Genomic DNA, 21,993 nt, shown 5'->3' with positions numbered 1-21,993 from the left:
TTGGAGCAACCTGGGCTGGTGGAAGGTGTCCCTGCCCATGGCAGGGGGTGGAATGGGATGGGCTTTAAGGTCCCTTTCAACCCAAACCATTCTGTGATTCTATGATTCTTAGTGATGGATTCATGTGACCAGGTCTCTATAAACCAGGAAAAACAGTAATTCAAACCCCAGGCAGAGGCTGATGGAGCTGAGCAAGTCATCTGTGCAACAAACATTACTTTGGAACAAAAACATCCCTCTTGGGGTGGGATGGAATCTGAATACCAACCACCACCTGCTCTGGCACACGGAATAGGTCCATTGGTGTCATTCCCTTGGAGACTTGAGCTGACAGTGCCTATTCCAAGAGGCAAGAACTCAGTAGTACATCATCAAAATATTAGTCATAATCAAAGGAGACCCCATGCTACCCTTAAACCACAACTTTGTGACCACACAGGCATTCATTGGAAGTACAAACATAGCTGTGAAACTATGTGTGGGTTGTAGACCCAAAGAAATGACAGGACACCTAGAGCTCAGCTTCACTACAAGCCCATCATTTACTTTAATTCATTTACCAATCCTAAGCATAAAAGTTTATCAATCACTATTATCATTATTTACTCCAAGGGAACACAGACAAAGAAAACAGTCCTGACAAGTAGATTTATGTTGACACTTTTAGGAACCAGAAAGAGGGATTTGTGCCTGTTCTGGATTATTAAGTATCACATATTCTTAATTTTTCAGTGAAGACTAATCCTATAGATGGATGTCTTAGAAGTAATGAATGATGCAATAACTCTCACAAGAGACAGAAAGGGAAGAAAACTCAGTGCTGCATCTCAGCTAGGAATCATTTCTGTAAGTAAAATCATATTCAATCATTGAGAAAAATGCCTAGAAGAGAAAGAGACCACAAAATTGCTACAGTAGAATTCCCAGGCAAGAAGCTTATACAGGTCACAATAATTCCCCCTCTGGACTCCAGTGGCAAAATGAAATGGAAGAAGAAAAACGACAGGATGATGATTCAGTTGACATCTTTCATTGCAGCTTCATGTGTTTAAAACATCAACACTGGAAGAAACAGCACTGAGTTGTCTTCTGCAGAGATAATGCCACAATCTCTAAGTTGATGGAGCTGAGGAAAGGAACAGAGACTGCAACTGAAATCTTTAAAGGTCCCTAAGACAAGTATTCTACCTTAACTGAATCAAATGGCATCAAGTGACCATAAAAATAATGAACTTTGGATCAGTTTAGAGATAACAACTGCACAGCAGAACTCTGAGAGGAAATTTCTCTTGACTGAGTTCAATTACAGCTGCTGCCACAATATCCCTGCACAGGTTCTGGATCAAAAAGCCAAAGGTGTTGCTTTGCTCCCTCAAAGTGTATTATCCCAGAGTGACAAGGCACAAACTTTCCTTCATTTTCCAATATCCAAGAGCATGAACCTTTTTCCATCACTACACACGAGGTTTCACAGCTAAGCTGAACACACTCAAACTTGAATACAAGTAGTATGTGCCCAGTGTGGCAGGAAAACAAAATAAAAGAGAAATTAAGTTAGAGTCACGGTTATTGAAGGAAAAGTTAGTTTCCAGTATTGTTGAGATTAATAAACTTTCAATCATAATAAATTATCAAATTAAGTACCTTTTTTTACTCCTTGTCTTCACTTTTAGGTGAAAATAAAGCTTAAGCAGACCATCCACACATTAAAAACACCCTCTAGGACAGACAGGTTGTAGTAAGGTAAATATAACTGACTAAGCCTGGTAAACTGCTTTACACAAGGATTTAGTAAAATCAACTTTCTTTTCATTATGCTAAATAGATTAGAAGGCCAGTAAGCTCATACTTTATACCTTCATGCATGTAAAATTATTCCTGTCACTACACTGCTCTCAATGACAGACAGACTTAAATTAGAAACAAAATACCCATTTTTAGATAAAGCCAACTAATCACTGGGAGAAAATGGTAGATTTTCTTTACTTCAAATATTTAAATAAAGATTAGCTGCCTTTTTAAGACAACTATTATAGCTTAAACATCATTTATGAGCTTAATGCAGCTATTACTGGTTATAATTTGATTACAGTCCATGTCATCAAATGTCATTTGTCCTCAGGACTCCAGACTTAAGATAACATTGAAGTCCATCAGATTTTAAATCCTATTAATGGTGTTATGTCTCAGACAAAGATACACCATTATTTTACACTGACAATTTCTATACACTTCTAATCTTCTAGTTTTAGTTAGAGCTGTTTAACAAATGAAGAGGCGGGGAAGTTAAACCTTGGAATTAGTCAGGGATCAACTGAAAAACTGACAGGGTGTTGCTGAGACTGTTCCTTACACACAACCAGCTTAAGCACTCGGATGAAAGAGTCCCACGGAATTTCATTCCAAGCTCAAATGGTGCTGCCTCTTTATCACAGCCAGGCCAGTGACCTCATCAACTGAATTACAGCTCCAGTGAGTGCAGTTTTCAAACAGTTCTACCTGCACTCTCTGCCAGGCTCCCACGGAACTCACCATTTGTCCTGGAGGCCTTTGTCTCATTTTTGAGGCAGCCGTGGGAGTTGGTTTTTCGGCGGTGACTTCTCAGCTCTGAATTAGCTCCATTCACATAGAGGGAAAAGCCTTGTTCCAGCTGCTCCAGCCTGATCTGCACAGGATCTTTTCTCTTTAACCGTTCCAGTAACCTGGAGCAGAAAGGACAATACTTCATCCTCACGCAGTGCACGTACAGATGGTCAGATCAGCAATAAATACAACAACACGCCACCTCACAGAGATGAAAAACATGTCCACAGTTCAAACAACACTTCCAGAATACAGCTTCCAGGATCTGTTCCTGTTCTGTAACACTGTGGCAAAATGAAGTTTGACCAAGTCCCTCTCTTCTGATATTTTTTCCACGCTGTTTCTCATTTCACATTATTTTTTCCAATTGGTATTTGGCATATTCAACCTTTCTTCTTAAGAATTTTTCAGAGTTTTACTTGGAATTTCCAAAAAGCTTGAAAAAAACGGTTGAGGTCTTTTCAAGAAAGAAAAAGAAAAATATTATTCGTTTTTTGAAACTTGAGGTAAAAAGCCCCCAGTCGATAGTGCAGTTAGAGATACCAGAAAATTGAAAGCTGGGTAAAATAATATTTAAAAAATGCCCTTCCCCTGGGCTCAATTTCAGTGAAACACCTAACCTCCCTCTTCCAAGTCTCGTCTTCTCTCCTTTCACCATGGTCTATACCCAGTCCATTCTAGCTCCTTTGGTGAGGTGACATGCAGGCCAGGAGGTTGGGATCCTGTGGGTGACAATTTGCACCTGCCCCTGCACAGCCCCCCATCCCCTGCAGCCACCACTCTCTTACACCCATCCCAGGCTTCTCTGACTGGTGAAGTTGTGGCAAAGTTGGGCTGTTTCTGTTAGTTTTGGATGCAGCAGGAGCCTGACCTGCTCCCACACAGGCAGCTCTGCAGCCCCACTACCCCAAATTGCCAGATGTGTCCAACATCAAATGCCCCCAGCACACCTCCAGTGGCCACCTGCTTGTCTTACTGTAATTCAGTGGCATTTACTTCCATCATAATCCAGAATTAGAGCTCTGATACCAAGGATGAAAGTTGTTTCAATCATTAAATAGATTGGTTTTATTCTCTTCAAAAACTGAACACAAAAAAAACCCGTGGTCACAAAAATTGGATTTTTTTTTTTTTAGTATAACTGTGGCTTTTTAAGTTTTTTTTGTCTTTTCACTGAACCAGTTCATTACAGAATTTGAGTAAAAATCTTATGGCTTGTGGTAAAGGAGGGAATCCAATAAGAAAGTTTTGCAGGCCCTTCTGAATTAACTAAGAAGTTCATCTGTCCAGGGTACAATGACAGGAAGGTACATAAGAACAAACAGTAAAAGAAACGTTTGAAACTTGTCTGAAAGACACTGAAGTTTACAAAAGCAACCTGGATGTCCTCATCTCCCACTTTTCTTTATTTCTGACAACATAAAAACCTTGCCTCATAACTATATCCTCACACATCATGAGCTGCCAGTTACCTCTAAATCTACAAGTTTTTGCTCTACAAACAAAAACCTTCCTTGTCAGTCAGCAAAACAATAAATATTTTATTACTAAATGTATTTATGCTTTAAATGCTGAAGAAACGTCGCGGTCTCCTCTAGAAATAAGAACTTTGATGTGTTTAGCAAACAAAGAGGAGAGAAACACCTGAATGCTTTGAAGCACAGCAAGCCAGACTGTGCACCACAACTGCTGGTATTTGATAGAATAGAACAGGTATTTCACACCCAATGGGGGTAACAAATGTGTGCCTTACCTGTTTCTCTGCTGAAGGGATATTAAGTACTCATCATGTTTTTCATCAAAGTCAGTCACCATGTCTTAATATAAAGCTGAAATAAGAATATAATTGTCAGGCTGAATGATTTGTTATGGAGTACCACTGGTCTTGCACCCTCAATAGATGAGAACGTATAAACTGAAAAATGTTCCTCCTTCAACAAGGTATAAAGCTGTCAGTGCAGCAAATAAAGCTCCTGAAGAACAGAGGAAACTGTAGTTGTTTTTACCTATTTTTCAGAACCCTTCACTTCACAAGCTCCTGAAGAACCTAAAAGTACTAGGAATGGAAGGTATATGCTATATAATGAGTTTATAACCCAAGACCTGATGGGCAAGTCAACCCTGGGGCACAGGCTGAAGCTTCCTCAGTGTCCAGCTGTGGGGTGATCTCCCTGCACTGCTCCTGCTCACGAGGTGAGTTAATTCTACAACTTACTCGCTGCAGAGGCTGTGTACTTTCAAAGCGCCTAATTAAAGATTTTACCTCCCCTTTCAGGAAACACGACCCTTTCCAGCCATCCCCACCAAGCATCCCAGAGCCGCTGCCGCGAGTTGTGCCGGGGCGTTCTCTCACGCATTCAACAAGTTCAAATGTGACACCAACACACCGTACCCAAACAAAGGACCCCCGTACTTTGTCTTTTACCGACCGGGGGGTATCCGGGGCCGAGACCCCCCGACGGGCTCGGGACCGACCCCGCTGGGCTCTGCAGAGGAGGGGGAGCCCCGGGCAGAGCCCCCCGGACCGACACGGACCCTGGATAGACACGGACCCTGGATAGACACGGACCCTGGATAGACACGGACCCTGGATGGGTCTGATCCCCGGGCAGAGCCCCGGGACCGACATTGACCACCCGAGGCAGAGTCTCCAGACGGACACGAACTCCCGGACGGACACGGGCACCGGGCACAGCCTCGGAGCAAAGCCCCTGGAGGGACACAGCCCCCGAACGGACACTGATCCCAGAGCAGAACCCTCGGACAGACACAGCCCCAGGATGGGCACTGACCCCAGGCAGAAACCCCCGATGGACACTGACCCTGGACAGAGCCCCCGCACCGACACGGACCACCCGGGGCAGAGTCTTCCGAAGGACAGGCACCCCTGGACTGACACGGACACCGGAGGAGAGCCCCCGGACGGGCACGGCCTCCGGATGGACAGAGCCCCCCCGGGACAGACACTGACCCGGGCACAGCCCCCGCTCGGCCCCGGCCCCGGCCCCGTTCCCGTCCCGCCGGGGCTCGGCCGCTGCTGTTGCTCGGTTTCCCCGGTGACGGTCGCGCCGCCGCCGTCAGTTCCTGCGCGCCGCGGGCCCGGAAGCGGCGGCGGCGGGGGATGGAGGCCATGGAGGCGCTGTGGGCGCTGCTGGACGAGGTGGCCCTGGAGGGGCTGGACGGCATCACCCCGGCCGCGCTCTGGCACCGCCTGGCCGCCCGCTCGCCGCCCTTCCCGCTGCCGCTGGAGCCCGACACGCAGCAGCTGCTCTGGGCCGCGCTCAGCGCCCAGCCCGACCTGCGCTTCTACCGCCTGCCGCGGCCGCGGCCGCCGCTCCGCCTGCACGACGGGTGAGGGCCCGGGCGGGGGCGGCGAGCCCCGAGCCGGGGGAACCCGGGCCTGGGTGCCACTGCTCGCACAGGCTCGGCTGGGTCGGTGACAGCAGGAAGGGCGGAGTGTGGCTCCGGAGCTGATTTTAAATATTAGAGAAAATTTGTCACTGTTACGGTGGTCAGGCACTGGGATAGGTTGCCCTGGAGGTACTGGAGGCACCACCCCTGGAGGTGTTTAAGAGGAGTTTGGGTCTGGCGCTGTGTGATGTGATTTAGTGGTTTAAGGCTTACCGTAGGTGGTTGGGAGTGGATGATCTTAAGGTTCTCTTCCAACCTTGGTGGTTCTGTGACCTCTTTGTGAGTCCTGACCAGATTTCCATTCAAATATCTGTTTGCCACTTACAGGCAGAATTTACATGTCCCCGTTCATCGGGTTTGGATGTACCTGTTGTTTTCCTTCTCTATGAACTGTGTGTTTCTCTTATTCCCACCACTGCAGTATCCTTGAGTTTTTGAAGATTAAATAATGTATCCCCCTTCTTCTGCCTCCTGCACGCTGAGGTTGGGTTGTACTTGAGGAGCACAGAGCTGCTCTTTGTGTTTTTCCAGTTTTGATATCTCAAAAGAGCTTCATTTTTCCAAGGTACTCCATAGGGTTATCAGCATTGTTTGTGACAGTGTTTCAGTTATCAGCATTGTTTGTGACAATCTGACAATCTTTCATTTCTCCTTGCTTGGTTAAGTGCTGGCTCTCTGCTTTTATTCCAGATATGAAGAAATAGACCTTGAAACTGGAATACTGGAAACCAAAAGGGATCCTGTTGCTCCAGATGATATTTATCCTGTCCACATGATTTTGGATAACAAAGATGGCATACAAGGTTCCTGCCAGTATTTTAAAGAGAGAGTAGATATCACTGATCAGATAAGGAGGAAGGATTTGCAGCCTTGTTATACTTACAAAGAAGCTGTTGAAAAGTGAGTGAAATCCTTATGCCTGGCATTAAAATACCTTTAAGGGATTTTTTTTAAGTCCTTGCCCAGTTTGTACGGATTATATCAAGAGTGGTGTTTGTGGGGAGAAAGGGATTGACCTCTCTGTTTTTATGGAACTAGTAACAATATATTACTCTTCCTTCTGTTTCTCAGATGGGGAGAGAAACTAGTCATTGTTGCTTCCCAAGACCAACGTTACAGAGCTTTAATAGGCTGGGAGGGGGACCCTGACTTAAAACTCCCTGACTTCTCCTACTGCATCCTGGAGCGTTTGGGTCGTGCTCGGTGGCAGGGGGAGCTCCAGAGGGACCTTCACAGTGGGGCTTTCAAGTAAGTTTGCATTTTTGTCCATGAATTAAGTCGAAGCTAACAGGTTGCCACTGGTTATTTTTGACTATTCCTGTGTATTGATTTGAACTCCTGTGTGTACTGGTAGTGTTTCATCCTTACTACCAGGAGTACTTGGTTCTTGGAGCCCATGTTGCTGGAACTATGCTGGTCTCACCCTTGAGTTCATTATGCTTCCAGAAATTTTCTGTTGGGTCAATACACAAGTTTCTGATCTGTGGAAGTTCTTGCTTTCTCTGAATAACTTTTTCTTCAAATTTGGGATGGAACAATGATTTTCATTTCCTTTTCTAAGCTGCTGAGAAAGCACCTTATCCTGCCCGAGTCCTGGAGAGATTCTTGGATGCCCATATTTTGTCCCCAGCATTTCCTTGTGTGACATCTTCGTCCAAATGAGTGGGAGCCTGAGTTACCAGCCTCCAGACTAGGCCATGTATTTTGTTGATGAAGGAGTGTTACACAGCCTCTTAGAGAACTTCTGAAGTTCTGCAGAGTATTAGCATTGCTGTAAGGATTCACTGCTTTTAGGACATAAATGGGTTGTAGCTTGCAAACCACCTGGCATTGTTTTGTACCACTTAGGAAACTCTTTTATGTGATTTGTATGATGGAGGTAGAGGGTTAATCTTTTGTGGATGATTTTCTGTCAGTTTGTTGGCCCAGGTCAGCTCAACAAGGAGTGAGATGAATATCAGAGTTATTACAAGGAGAACAGTGATTGTGGTGTAGCCAGCAGGTAAAAAGACAGGATGGAGAAAGGGGGCATGGGGATACAATACAGATTCAACTCTCTCATCAAACCATGTCATGACACTCTGTGCCTAGACTCTAGGTTAAAATCAGAGGTATTTCTCTCTGTTTATTGGATTAACTGTGAAAATAAATTTCACAGGTTTTCTTAGTTTTGGCACTTCTTAATTTTGAGTTTGTCACTTTGAAAGTTTTGAGTTTGTCACTATTGCTAAGACCATAGGAATTTAGGTAAAGTGTTCTGGGGTACTGGATAATTAAAATTATTTGCAGAAGTTTCTATGCCTATATCTTGCCGTCTTTATCTTGCCATCTTTTCTTTAGAGTGGATGCTGGAAAACTTCATTATCATCGAAGAGTATTGGACAGAAATGGTCTCATAACAATGCAGTCCCACGTCATACGACTGCCGAGTGGAGCACAGCAGCACTCAATTCTTCTGCTTCTGACTCGCTTTCATGCTGACAGGTATGTTTTAAAGGTCTGCTGGGCAGACTGTGACCTTTTACTATGATGAGAGATTGCTCTGTTGTCACAGAACCATCAAAGTTTCCTGGTATTGACTCTCTTCAATTCCTTTAACTCCTCTTCCGAATGCCAGACAGTTCAGTAGAATATTCCAGTGCCTGCCAGCTGCCTACATAAACCTAACTTTTCTTATTGTAGCACTGATCATTTTGTTAATTTTGAGTGTTTTCACTTCCAACACGTTTCTAATAGGTTTTTTGTTTTGTTTTCTTATCTTGTTTATAATTAGAACTTGTGCTTCTGTGGATTGCCAGTGAAGTAACAGCTTGGGCTTACTCACTGTTCCCTTGGCTGAGATCTCTTCTCAGTGACAAATTCTCCCATGTGCTATTCACAGAAGGAAAGAAAACTAATTCCTAAACCAATCTGAGAACACTTAGCATACTTTCTCTAGTGACTGACATTTTGTAAAGCTGCAACTCATTTTTATGAAGTTATGTGCATACTTACATGTAAAATAATTTTCTTTTCTTGGTTAGGAGGAGCAAATATGATATTCTAATGGAGAAGCTCTCAAGTATGCTAAGTGCTCGTTCAAACCAGATGGAAACATTAGGAAACTTGAGGGAAGAATTGGTGAGATTCATTCCTCTTTCAAATTCTCACTCAGTAGAATCTAGATAATTAGTATCAAAGGCACTCATTCTTGCTGCCTGCTTTTTAAAATTGCACAAAGTTCTGGGGGAGGATATCAAAAGAAGGATCTTAAAAACCTACTAGATCAAGTTACTGTTGGTGTTTGTCATAGGGAAGGAGTTCTGTTCCATCCACAGCTTCAGAAATGTTTTGTCAATGAATATCATCGTGCATTTCTTACTTGTCCAAGTAAGAAAACAAACAAGCTGTTTGTTTGGATGACAGAGTTGGAGGAATACAACACCCTCCAGAAACATCTCATGTTCTGCCCAGTGTCTACACTAACAGGCTTTGAAGTTCCTTTTTGGATATCCTCCCCCAGAACACTGTGTTTTAAGAACAGGTAGCAGGAATGTCTTTGGTGCTTTGATCAGCAGCAGGTGAGGCTTTTTGGGCTACAGTGACTTTTGCCATTTCTCTTTGCACCAGGGCCTTTGTGAGAGGACTTTCAAACGTCTGTATCAGTACATGATGAATGCTGGCCTGGCCAAGGTCGTGTCTGTGCCACTGCAGGACATCCACCCCAGTGGAGGACCCTACAAGACAAAGAAAGGTAACAAGAACCATATTTGTGCTTTTCTCTTGTGTAATTACGTTGATGTCATTCTATCTGTAAGCTTCATATCTTAAATTAAAAGAGGTGTGAGTGAAATCTGTCTATGCAGTTATGTAGATAAATGTGTCACTAAAGCTGCAGCCCACTTGAATTAAGCATTTGCTCCAGGTTTTTAAGAAATGGATGCAAATTTTTTTGATATAAATGTTTCAGTGGATGTGACCTAAGACTGCTCAAGCCAATACAGAGAGCAGGAACAAAGCTGACCTTTCAGGTTGAAGTTGAATGACAAGTCAATAAACTTGAAAAAAAATGTATGAAATAAGCTAAAAACAGACCATCTTGGTTGTGACTTTTTCTAAAGTCGTGAGAATACGAAGTTTCTCTGGGAAGTTCTTATCAAAATATGGAAGTAAGCTCCTACAGCACTGCCTTGGAATTCACAGAACACAGAATATTCTGGGTTGGGAGGGACTCACAAGGATCATGAAGTCTAACTCTTGACCTGAACAGGGATCAAACCCACAACCTTGGCATTTTTAGCTCCATGCTCTAACAAACTGAGCCAATCTCAGGGTCAGGGTAAGCAAGATACCCAACAGCTACTATCCAAAAAAGCCACAGTCTGCTGAGGGATGGTTTAATGCATAACCAGCTTTGAATTCAAATTTAATTGGTTACAAGAACAGCTGATAACTTCCAAAAATGTAGTGAAAAGACAAAGAAAGGCAGAACTGCGTGAAGAAAGGGAACTAAAGAAAGCAGCTGCTCTCAGAAAAAGATGCAGATAAAACTTTCATGGGGAAAAAACTACAAGAAATAATAATAGAAAGTATGAGGAAAGACACTATCACCAATGGAATTAATGCAATTGCTGAAAGAAATCTAAACCAAATCTTTAATCACAGGACATCCTAAGAGGCAGATTTGCAGGGTTAAAAATAAAATAGTTCTAAAAGGTGAACAGTATGGTTTTTAGAGACATAGTGAACTTTTTTTTGGGGGGGGGAATAAACCTGATATGAACTGAACATTGCAAATTACAAAGTGTTTGTGAAAAGGAGGGATATGAAAGGAGAAAGGGAAAGAGCCAATAAAACCATGAGAACTTCAAGACAAAAGTTAATGCCAGTTACATGGATTTGGATTAAGGCTGGATAAGACAACAAATTCCTTCAAATCTATTAAGTCAGGGAAGAGAAATTCTTTAGAAGGAAAATGTATTATGAACAAAGAGAAGCAGAGGTCAAAAGCAGGTACAGCACTGAGCATGGTTGAGAGAGAAATCACCCACATTGTGCTGAACAAATAAGGGAGTGACTGAGTTGCTTTGTCATGAAAGGTACAGATCCCTCTCCTTCCATAAGAATATCAGAGGGAGTTTTACACAGGAAAGCTCATTTAAGTTCACAGTTTGAAGAAAGCAGTGGAGATCCTCGATGTTCTAGACTAGATCAGTATCCACTAAAATATATGGGGAAAAGTATCACCAGATGGTTTACAAAATATGGATTGTGCATAGCTGATGTATTTCTGGTTTGAGCAAGTGTCTGAACATGCAGTGGTTGTATGACAGCCTCTTATACAACCTTTACAGACTTAGGTGCCCTTTAGTCACACCATTAGCATTGGCATGGACCAAATCCTTGGTTCTGTCTTTCACTACCTGTGAGTAGCTTTGCACCTGGTTGTATCTGTTTATAATTCCTCCTGCTGACTTAAGTTTCAGAGAGGTTCTAACGAGCTGAAAACACTTGCAAATAAAGCCCAAAAGACTAAATAGTACTGCTAAAAGGCAGTTTATGATCAGTAGTAAAAACTTTTAACTTCCTATCAAGGTATTTATTTAGAAGGCAAGAAAATACAAGTCCACTTACAAACTTGGTGGCAGCCCCCAAGGCAGTGATATTTTGTGTTCTGTCAGAGATTGGCAAAACAGCAGCTGCATTTACTGCTTAAGTTTGTCGTGAAAAATGCCACTTGATGAATCTTTTGCTTGAATGGTAATTCCATCTTACAGATGTAAAAGCTGAAAATCCACAAAAATGCCTTAAAAACACTAGGTATTAAAGGAGGATGAATTAATAATAGCTGATTTTCATCAGAGATCAAGATAGTTTAATCTCTGGAGTTATACAGGAAAGCAGATAGAAATATGTGGGACACACTGAGGATGAAGCCAGAGCATCTGCTGTGGGAAGAACATTATTGGACAGAAAGAGCTAAAGGAAAAAGAATTGGTTTGTTTTGGGGGATTTTTTCTTGGGGGATTTTTTTTCGTTTCTTTTCTCAAATACTGCTTCAAATGAAATTTAATGTGCTGTAGAAATACAAAGGATATAATAACAATGCCAGCAAGCCTACCAAAATGTCAGCACTCAATTACTGTCCTAAGCAGCATCTTAGGGAAAGGATTCGGGTCAAGGAAAAATAATGGAATCATCTGGCCTGGGGCTCAGTCACGTGGTCAAGTGACTGTGGGTTAACTTGGTGTCAGCTGGGCATCAGTAACTGCTCATATATATATACACCTAACCCCCGTGATTTCAGCTAAAGCTGTCACCTGGCATTGTCACAGCTGGACCAGAGGAGCAGAGATGGCTGTGGATGTTCCACCCACTGCTGCAGGATGAATTGGCTGCTTCTGCAGTAGCTGCTGAATCACTGCAGCTTGCTAAGCTGGCAGTGTACAATAACCCAGTTCTGCTTTACCACTGCTCTCTGAAATGGTTCAGCAGGAGCTTGATGACACTGGTGAGAGGAGGTCATCCTTGTGTCAGGGAGCAGGGTCTGTCCAGCTCTCCTGGAGCCATCTGTCCCCACTGTACCCTTCTTTTCTGTGAGATCCCAGTGAGTGGAGAGTTACTACAGCACAGCCAGTGGAGAGTAGCATGTTAAGATGTGGAATTAAATCATGTATGAGAATCTTGTGGCTGTGGGCAGCAGTGTGTTCTATCCTTGTAAAAAAGAGTGGCTTTATACCCAGTGAGTGATCTTACAGTCAAATATGTGTTCTGCAGTTGTAATACTGGGGATCAGCACTTAATCCCTTCATTGATTTATTTGTACTGTTGAAATTTCTTCTACTGGGCAGTCCTAGAATTGACACAGATGAGATTTGGAGCACCTCAACAATTCATATATAGGGAAAAGCTGTAGCAAACTTGTCCTAGAAATACCCAGTTGTCTTTAGTTGTTTGTTCCCCACTGCACTGCTGCTTCTTCATGCTGCTGAAAGAGAGAAAATGGTTTAAACACGTGCACACACCCTGCATTTTGTTAGGAGTTGTTACTGACATTCCTGTTTCACAGGGACTGATGTCATGGTCCGTTGCCTTAAACTGCTGAAGGAATTTCGGAAGAAAATGGAAGATTATCATGATGATGATGAAGAAGAGATCATGACAAAAACTGTTCAGCCTGTGGATATTGTTTGTGAAAGGGACATGCTCACCCAGGCTTATGAGCTAAGTAGGTGCTGTAGTAAGACACCCTAAGCCTTTTCCAATTATCTTCTTACTCCTTGTGTGTCTAAAAGAAATGTATATATTGCAGGGGTTTTAAGTTCTGGTTGCTTTTGCATCAGAAAGTGTCAATTTTTCGTAGCAAAATGAGCTTTATATCCAGATTAGACTGGAGTTTATCCCTTCCTGGGAGCTTATCAACTATTTAATACCACCCAAAAAAACCAGCAGGACAGAAACAAGGTGTTGTGGTGGGATGAGAAAAAATGATGAAGAAAACAATGCTCCTTATTCTTCTATCTTTTCCTTTCAAAATGGAGAAATTAATATATAACTGTGGAAAGCTGTCAGGGGAAAAATTCACCCCTGCTTCTGTTTTGAAGCTTTGGCCTCCAGACCTCATTCTGCTGGGCACTGCTTCATGTAAAATTGTGTTTTGGTTGAATATTGTGTATGTCTGTGAAAATGCCTTTAGTTAGTGGGGAATCTTAAATTTAATATTCTGGCACATATGGTTGTTCAGAGCAAATATTAACGTGTACACAAATATATGTATATATAATTCAGTCAGATTATTTCCCTGAGATATTTGTTGGTTTTCCTTTCTGAAACAGTTGAAAGCAGAGGAACCAAAGGTATTTCTCAGGCAGAAATTCGCTTGGCTATGAATGTGGGGAAGCTGGAAGCCAGGATGCTCTGTCGACTTCTGGACAGGTACAAAGTTGTCAAGGTAAGGCAAAAATAAAATAATTTAAATACTTATTGAAACTGAAGATACAATTGTGGTTACTGTGGGAATACATTATAACATTGTTAACCTCAAACACTGGAAACAGCAGTGATTTGAGACTGTAACATTCCTGCTCCTGTAGCATCCCTTTGCTTTACTCATTCCTGAGCAGCTGCCTGACATTTAATAGTTCACTGGCCCAGATGTACAAATATTTTACATTGGTTTGTAACTGGGTGCTTAATTAATAAAGACCTGCCTTCCAAAAAGAGACAGGGCAGAGAAACTGGCCTCAGCCCTGCTCAGCCTGCCCTCAGCCAGCTAACCTGAGTCATTCACTGTGATCAGTGGTAACCCAAGTGACCTGGGGGCTGGTACCTCATGGACATGAACATAACTGTCTCTCAACTCAAAAGAGCCACTTTGCTTCATTTTTGGCTATAAGACAACCTCTATTTTGCAAGATCATCTACTGGAGGATCTTCTCAAAGACCCTCAGTGCATTTAAAATCATTAATCTACTTGGCTTTTGAAAAAGCCAGTAAGTGCCAGAACAAAACCTTTCGTAAAGGTTATGGTGATTAAACTTCTTATTTCCAGATATTTCAATATTTTTTTCATTTCACAAGACAAATCCAGCTGCCATTTCTTGCATACAGCCATCTGCCCCTTTCCACAACAGAGAATTTTTTTAGGAAGATCTTGTCATTTGGTCAAAAGTTCTGTAAATTTAAAAACAAACAAATTACATAAACTATTAGAATATCTGAGCATGCTTTTCCCTAGTCAGCTGTTAAGATGAAATCTTCCCTGATTGATTGGTGAAGTGTTTGAGTTTCTAGATCCTTGGAAGCACCTGTTGTAGCACAGGGCAGCAGCAGCTCCACGAATTAGTCACTCAGGTACCTTCTGCATTGCAGTTATTTCACAGATTATTTTTTTCCCCCCAAACAAATTGATTTCTAGTCTGAATACATATAGTTTGTTCTTCCTTAGACTTTTCTACATCCCACATACTGTGGGTGTTTCCTTCTAGTGTGCAGGTAATGCAGATTTATTTGGTTTTCAAGCACAGAATGCCTTCTGATTTCTGTATGTTAAAGTTCGTGACATTTTTGTTACTTAGAAAATGAAAAATAACCTGATATTTTTTGATGTGAGGGGAGAACAGGTAGAAAATTTTCCCACTGTTGGTGCTGCAGAACACTTCAAGAATGGAGAAGTCAGGTGGTAAAATAACATTCCAACTGTTTCCTCAGGGTTTTATGGAGGATGAAGGTCGGCAAAGGACAACAAAGTACATCTCACACATTCTTGCAGAGGAGAGTGATTTAAACAGGCAGTTTGAGAGAGAGAAGGCCAGGAGTGAGCAGCTGGCTACAGTTACTTTGGCTCCGGTGCCTGAAGATTCCCCACCTGTGGAAGAGGTGTCTCCTGGAGAGGATGATACTTTGGTCTCAGAGTCTGACAATGAAGAGGAAGGGAAAGATGGCAAGAAGAGAGGAAAAGGGCAGAAGGCCAACTCTGGTTCTCTCTTGAAATTAAGTTGCCAAGATGATGCCCATCAGTCAACACCAGCTAAAGGTAGATCATGACTGTATTTTTCTTGTGGATCCTTTTATTAAAGAAAAAGTAATATGCTAGTAGCATCCATTAGAATTTTTGGTCACATTTTTTATTGTTACATTAATTGATAATTTCCCTGCTTTCCCCCCAGATTGTTATGGTTTGGGACACTAAGTGTGGTAATCTCTGGAGATTCTCAGGGCTGAAGTGTGCTCTGGTGTCTGTGTGCCAAGTAGTGTTTCTGGTTATCACTAATCACCAAGAGGATAATCTGCTTCTCCTTCCCCTGTGCAAATGAAATGGGCTCATACAATGTGCTCCCTGGATATTCAGGGTATTTTTTTGTAGACTTGAAGGGCTGAAATGATCCTGCAAAGGGTCAGACAAATTCCAAAACTGCTGCAAGGAAGGAGGAAGGACTGTGGGGCTGAAAACAAGCACAGTGGTAGGTAGCAGTCAGGTTGGCTTGAGCTGCTGAGAGAAACAGCATCCTTGGGTAATACTTTAAAATCCCTTGGATGTTCTGGGATGAACTGACAAGGAATCTGTCATGGACTCTTTTTTAAAATATCTTAGAACTCAGGCTGTGCCCATCAGAGAGCACCATCTTGGTAGAGCTTTAAAGTCCTTGAAGACTTCAGAAGGGATTTGGGCACGCTTTATCTGTCTTGAAATATTTTATTTCTTCCTCACTAAGGAAAAAGATGGGCTGTGCCTCTCATTAAAAAGCATTGTTTCATTCCATTGGATATGTAAATGTCAGCTTAGGTGTGGGAGATAGCACAGGAGCTGACAGACCAGCCCATTAACTTTTATTTTAAAATTGTAACATATAAAAATTCTTCCCCTTTTAGCAGTGGGGTTTTTTTCAGTTGGAAATGTCTGGTATTGAGCCTTAGAGTCTGTGCAAAATATATGTTCATGTACTGATACAAACCTTCAAGTGGAATAAGTATATTTAGAGTAATACTGGCTTGTTGGCTGAGACCAGACAAGATCAGTAACTTCCTACTTTCAAGTAGCAATTGGCTGTGGATGACTTGACCCTCAGCCTTACTCACCTAAGCATATTGTAACAAAAATGTCTTGTCCCCTGAAGCTACTTGCTTCAGCTTTTTCTTTAATTGTTTGGAACACCTTACTGTGAAAGCTAGCAGCCTTTTGGGGACATATTTTAAAAAGGATATGGTGGTTTGAATTTGTACTGTTAAACTCAAAGGGAATAGAGGAGAACTGAGCTCCATTTCTTGTGTAGATTATCTTTGGAGTAATACTGAATCCTTGCTCTTGTTCTGCTTTGAGTCAGAAAAGTCAGGTTTCTTGCAGAGCTTGAGAATCTTTGGGACAAAAACTCTCCTCTCTTCACATGGCAATTTGTGGATAAGCTAATCTGGCCCTTCATGGTCTTCCAAGTCTGCCTGTGAAAAGGCTTTTGCATGTTGAGAATTATTTGATGGCAGGGAGTTCAGGGTTTTTTTTTAAACTGTACTTTTGGAGGCTGAATGCAGGTTTTCATGGTCAGACCACTGCTTCCAGCAGGGTGGGATGTGTGGAAAATGCAGCAGAATGCTTTTAAGTGCAGCTACCTGGGTGGATGGGGAATGGCTGAATGGGGAGAGAGAGAAGCTGAACAGGGAGAGCAGAACAGTTACAAGGCTTTTTGCTCTCAAACCAGGCTCAAAGCCAACAGCTGTGAAGTCTCAGGGAAAGAAGCTGCCTTCCCCTCAAATTCTTGAAGATCCTGATGAGCTCCCAGAAAACATTTCGGGGGAGAGTTCTACTTTGGAAACCCTAAAGCAGGAGTCCAATCTTTCCACCTGTGCTCATTCCACTGATGAAGATGGGGATGTGGCTGTGGTGGAGGAAGTCAGACTTGAAGATCCTAAGGTAAGATCATTTGTTTTAATATCTTCTTGTTGGTACAGCTGTCTGAGCTCAGGAGTTATGTACTTTTATAGCAAGACTTCAAGCTAGAGTTTTTATATTTATTTATGGAATTGTTTGGGGGGTTTTTAATTTGATTTTAAAGTACATTCATCTGCACTGTAGTTGTAAGTGAAAATTATTCCAGGAGATAGGAAGGTAGATGTTAAATTACAGTTCTGGGTTAGTTCCCTGGTGCTCTCCAAATTGCCTGGGCTGACTTAATGCATGTCATTACTTAATGTAGCACACAAGTGCTGCATATCATCTGCTCTGTCTCCCAGCCTGTGCAGGGGAGATGAGAGATAATCTTCATCTGACTCGTTTGTTGCAAATAAATGCATGAAAACTCTGAATTCCTCAGCTGTTACTGTGTGAGGAGCCAACGTTAGGCTGAAGACACTGGACAGTTGGTGTAAAATTGTTGTTTTGTCCACGCTGTGCACTAGAAGGCGTGTGGGCAGAAGAAGGAGAAGCGTTCCAGGGCCTCAGCAGTGGAGAGATCCCACGAAACCTACCGGCTGCTGAAGCGGCGGAACCTCATCGTGGAGGCCGTGAGGAACCTGCGGCTCATCGAGAGCCTCTTCACGTGAGTGCCCCTGACAGCAGGGCTGGGGGCAGGCTGGTGCTTTTGGGGAGTGGAAGCACTGGGTGCTTATTCCATTTTGGCTTTTCTTGCCCCTGAACCTTGAGCTGAACCTGATTGACAGGAAGCTGAACCTGAGCCAGAGTGTGCCCAGGTGGGCGAGAAGGCCAATGGATCCTGGCCTGGATCAGGAGCAGTGTGGCAGCAGGAGCAGGGCAGGGATTCTGCCCCTGGACTGGGCACTGCTGAGGCCACCCCTGGAGTGCTGTGTCCAGTTCTATGCCCCTCAGTTCAGGAAGGACATTGAGGGGCTGGAGCGTATCCAAAGAAGGGCAACGAGGCTGGGGAGGGACTGGAGCACAAGTGCTGTGAGGAGCAGCTGAGGGAGCTGGAGTTGTTCAGCCTGGAGAGGAGGAGGCTCAGGGGAGACCTTCTCACTCTCTACAACTCCCTGACAGGAGGCTGTAGCCAGGTAACCAGCAGTTGGGCAAGAGGGCTCAGTCTTAAGCTGCACCAGGGAAGGTTTAGGTTGGACATTAGGAAGAAGTTCCTTACAGAGAGAGTGATCAGACATTGGAAGGGGCTGCCCAGGGAGGTGGTGGGGTCACTGCCCCTGGAGGTGTTTAAGAGGAGACTGGATGTGGCATCACTGCCATGGTCTGGGTGACAAGGTGGTGTTGGATCAAAGGTTGGACTTGATGATCTCAGGGGATTCTGTGATTCTGTAGGCTATAATGTTGGAGAGGAGGCACATGGAAGGTGGGAGGGGCTGAATCTTAAAAGTTGATCAGCTGTTTGGAAGCAATAATAGTTCTCTGCAGATAACTACACAAATGTACTTTTATGCAGTGTATGTCTCATAAATAGAGACAAGAGAATTTTTTTATCCATTTGCAGTATTCCAGTGCTTGGGGCCACCACATTCAGCACTTCTTTGCTTGAAGATTCTTTCATCTGCATAAGTTTTATCTCTGCATCATTTCAGAGATTATTCTTGTGTTGTTCTGTCGTGGACAGCAGAGACTCATGTCTCCATGTCAGTCATTGTTGGTCACTGGCATCCTAGCAGGGCCCTCAAAGTTTGCTTTTCTTTGCAGTTTTATATAGTATGGTTATATGTCTTCTCCTTGTCTGGAGTAAAGATACTTCCCTAAGTGTTATAATGTCTTTCAACCTTTTAAGATTTCACCTTCAAAAAGAAATGGAAATTCTGGTGCTCTGCTGGAGTCCTAAATTGGCAGTACTTTGTCACAAATAGGATTGCACCATCCATCTTCTGTGGCAGCATGTAAGATCCTGTCATGTCAGTACACACAGGGCTGCTTGATATGGGAATTTAGTAAGAAATCATGGCCTTATTCTCCTCTGGTCTGAGAATTTTGAAACCTTCTGTCAACTTGTTTAATTGCAGAGTGTTGTAAAATTAGAGCCTCCTCTGGCACCAGCCTTGTCACTGATTGATTGAGTCACATCCAAGTGCAGGCTTGGGAGATATTTCAGGTCTCTGCTGTCTCTTTCAGTGCTGCCAACAGGTCACTCACAAGTTCCCTCAGAACCAGTGGAAGTTCTGTCCCTCCCCAGTGTCTGCCAAGGAAATTTGTTGGTGTTTTTGCTCGTTACCAGGATGTGGTTCTCATTCAGGAAAGTCGAAGTCCATGAGTGCATTCAATTATTGCCTCATTCTCTTTTTACCCTTCCAGATCTTTTTCAGAATTGACCCCCCAGGATTAAAAGAGTCCAGAATTAGGGCTTGGGGCATTTGTGAAAAAGGGCATGAGAACAGGAATTAGGAGAGTAGGGTGTGAGCACATTCCTACCATCTCCAGCAAGGGAAGAAGGGAGCTGGCCCCAAATGATAGGATATGTGTATCTGTACTTATGTTGTGAATGCATGAGTAGTTTCTGAGCTCTGAATGCCACTGAGTAAACTTTTTCTGCCTCAAGCTGAACTGAGCTCACAACTGCAAGTACAGACTGCATATGTTTAATCACCACCTAAAAAAACTGTAGGTTTTCCTGACCTTAGGGAGGCTGGATTCATAATTGCCCTACAGCCATGCACAGAGCAATCAGGCATTGAGAATTCACTGTCATCAGAACAGCAGTTTTCCCCTAACAAGGAAGAGCTTGAGTACAAAGAAACTAGAGCTGAAATGTAAGGCAAAGTTAGCAGTTGTCTACAGCAAAAGGGAAAAGAGATCAGGAATTGCTCGAAGGAGGAAAACACCCACTCCCCCCACATCCTCTAACAAACTGCTTAGGTAGTTTGAGCATTGCTAGGCTTAAAATGCAAGGTATTTTTTGCATCTTTTAGGCTTCAGAAAATGGTCATGGATCAAGAGAAGCAGGAAGGTGTCTCCACTAAGTGCTGCAAGAAGTCCATTGTGCGGCTGGTGCAGAAGCTGGCGCGGGAAGGGCTCCTGAGGCTCTATCGCACTACGGTCATCCAGGATGGCATCAGCAAAAAGGTGATGGCAGCAGAACCAGCTTTGCTCACAGCCTTCTGATTTATCAAAATGTTCTGGGCCTCTTTACTGAAATACATGGATGACTTCACTGCTTGCAGCAGAGCCCACAATCAAGCTGCCCAGAAGCTTCGTGTCCCAAGCTAAGCTACTGTGAAAACCAGATCACTGCTTTCAGTTATTGTGCTGCAGATAATTGTGAGACCAAGGAATAGTCCAGAGATCAAAGTCTCTGAATCTCCTTTCTGAGAGGTTATGCTGCTTATCAGTTCTGTGGTTCATGGTTCTCTCCCTGCCCTGTCAGGCTGCACCATAATTCTATTTAAACCCCTTTTGAGAGCCAAGAGTGTATGAAAAATCCTAAGTGAGGTGAAATTTATAGAAGGTGATCTGTTTTTTTAAAAAACAAAAATCCACTGTTGGTGAGGTTTGTGGAAGTAAAATATTTGTGGTTATAAAGCTGAGACATGTCACTTACTCTTGTGTGAAATAAGCAGAGAATTGAGTCTTGAAAATTACCTGCTGCACAATTACTATAGGGCATATATAAAATCTTACCAATCTGAATTGTGTGGGGGCTTTCAGCAACAGTATGTATTAGTTTGGCCTTGCAAGGTCTGGCTTTTCATTTATCCCTCTCAGCCTAATATTTACAAGTTGAAGTGTTTGTTCCCCACATACTTCAAATTTTAAAAACCCCAAAGTCCTGAGGCTTGTATGTATGTTATTAACTGTTTATTGGTACAAAGACAATGTGCTGTGGCCTCTTGCTTAATTACAGACTAGCAACGGGAGTTTTCATCCAAAATGTTAATGTTCTATGAGTTATTAAACCTTCATAGGATTCATTTATGCAGCTGTTTAAGAGCCAGTATCTCCATAAATGCCTTTGGTTTGTGTTCTGCTGCTCTGAACAGGTGGAGTTTGTTGTGCATCCCTCAGTGAGTCCCAGTGATCCCCTGGTAAAAAGTGCCATAGAGCAGGTGCGGTTCCGAATCTGCAACTCAACCACTGCAAACAGGCAAGTCCCAGGGATGGGTGGGATGGTTGGGGTGGTTGGGATGGACTGGGGGGAGCTTGGCTTGTCTAGAGCATGCAAAAACATGCAGAGGAAATAAACACAAGGTAAGCAAAAGAAAAATATATTCCTTGGCAACAGAGTCATGGAAGCGGCAACGTGCTGAATATCTCCTGAAGTCAGGAAAGAAGAGGAATTGAACTCTGCTTAATTCTTACCAAAGTGTGGTTTTAATACAGGATTAAAGTTCCCCAGACACCAACATCCCAGGACCATGGTGAGGAAGAAAGCCTGGGGCAAGAAGCAGTTCCTGATTCAGGAGAAATGCAAGAGAGCTCGTCTAAAGCTGATAATAGTCGAGCAAGGAAAACTGATGAAAAAATGGGCATAACACAGCTAAAAAACTATCATCCTGTTACAGGTACAGCCAACTTGGGCTTTTCTGTCATCTTTCACTTTTCCATCTATTAATAATAATAATTTCAGATGTTGGGCTCTCCTAAGACACAAG

General features: G+C 43.0%; 2 protein-coding genes across 9 annotated transcripts in view; one reads left to right on the top strand and one right to left on the bottom strand.

Annotated features, from left to right (window-relative positions):
• The window catches only part of KIAA0556 (KIAA0556 ortholog), a 55,542-nt gene extending 49,925 nt beyond the window's left edge, over nt 1-5,617 (bottom strand). For 4 of the 6 annotated variants that reach the window (XM_032704341.1, XM_032704347.1, XM_032704346.1 and 1 more), the window contains exons 1-3: nt 5,406-5,579; nt 4,337-4,412; nt 2,533-2,702 (exon numbers count right to left, since the gene is read on the bottom strand). In XM_032704341.1, coding sequence (XP_032560232.1) covers nt 2,533-2,702; nt 4,337-4,398 — 232 coding nt within the window. In that variant the 5' untranslated portion in view covers nt 4,399-4,412; nt 5,406-5,579. Of the gene's footprint in view, nt 1-2,532; nt 2,703-4,336; nt 4,413-5,405 lie in introns of all 6 variants that reach the window. The other 2 variants (XM_032704343.1, XM_032704342.1) reach the window with 2 other exon arrangements.
• An 87-nt stretch (nt 5,618-5,704) lies between these two features.
• Nucleotides 5,705-21,993, top strand: part of GTF3C1 (general transcription factor IIIC subunit 1) — a 39,403-nt gene continuing 23,114 nt past the window's right edge. Inside the window, exons 1-14 of one of the 3 annotated variants that reach the window (XM_032704339.1) lie at nt 5,705-5,934; nt 6,685-6,894; nt 7,066-7,242; nt 8,335-8,478; nt 9,018-9,114; nt 9,604-9,727; nt 13,043-13,201; nt 13,809-13,924; nt 15,184-15,508; nt 17,166-17,377; nt 17,866-18,002; nt 20,314-20,467; nt 21,382-21,485; nt 21,722-21,903. In XM_032704339.1, the coding sequence (XP_032560230.1) occupies nt 5,705-5,934; nt 6,685-6,894; nt 7,066-7,242; nt 8,335-8,478; nt 9,018-9,114; nt 9,604-9,727; nt 13,043-13,201; nt 13,809-13,924; nt 15,184-15,508; nt 17,166-17,377; nt 17,866-18,002; nt 20,314-20,467; nt 21,382-21,485; nt 21,722-21,903 (2,371 nt within the window). Of the gene's footprint in view, nt 5,935-6,684; nt 6,895-7,065; nt 7,243-8,334; nt 8,479-9,017; nt 9,115-9,603; nt 9,728-13,042; nt 13,202-13,808; nt 13,925-15,183; nt 15,509-17,165; nt 17,378-17,862; nt 18,003-20,313; nt 20,468-21,381; nt 21,486-21,721; nt 21,904-21,993 lie in introns of those variants that run through there. The other 2 variants (XM_032704338.1, XM_032704340.1) reach the window with 2 other exon arrangements.

This window comes from Chiroxiphia lanceolata, chromosome 16 (genome assembly GCF_009829145.1).
Source record: "Chiroxiphia lanceolata isolate bChiLan1 chromosome 16, bChiLan1.pri, whole genome shotgun sequence".
NCBI lineage: Eukaryota > Metazoa > Chordata > Aves > Passeriformes > Pipridae > Chiroxiphia > Chiroxiphia lanceolata.
Note: the sequence above shows the minus strand (reverse complement) of the source record. Positions and strands in the feature narration are given on the sequence as shown.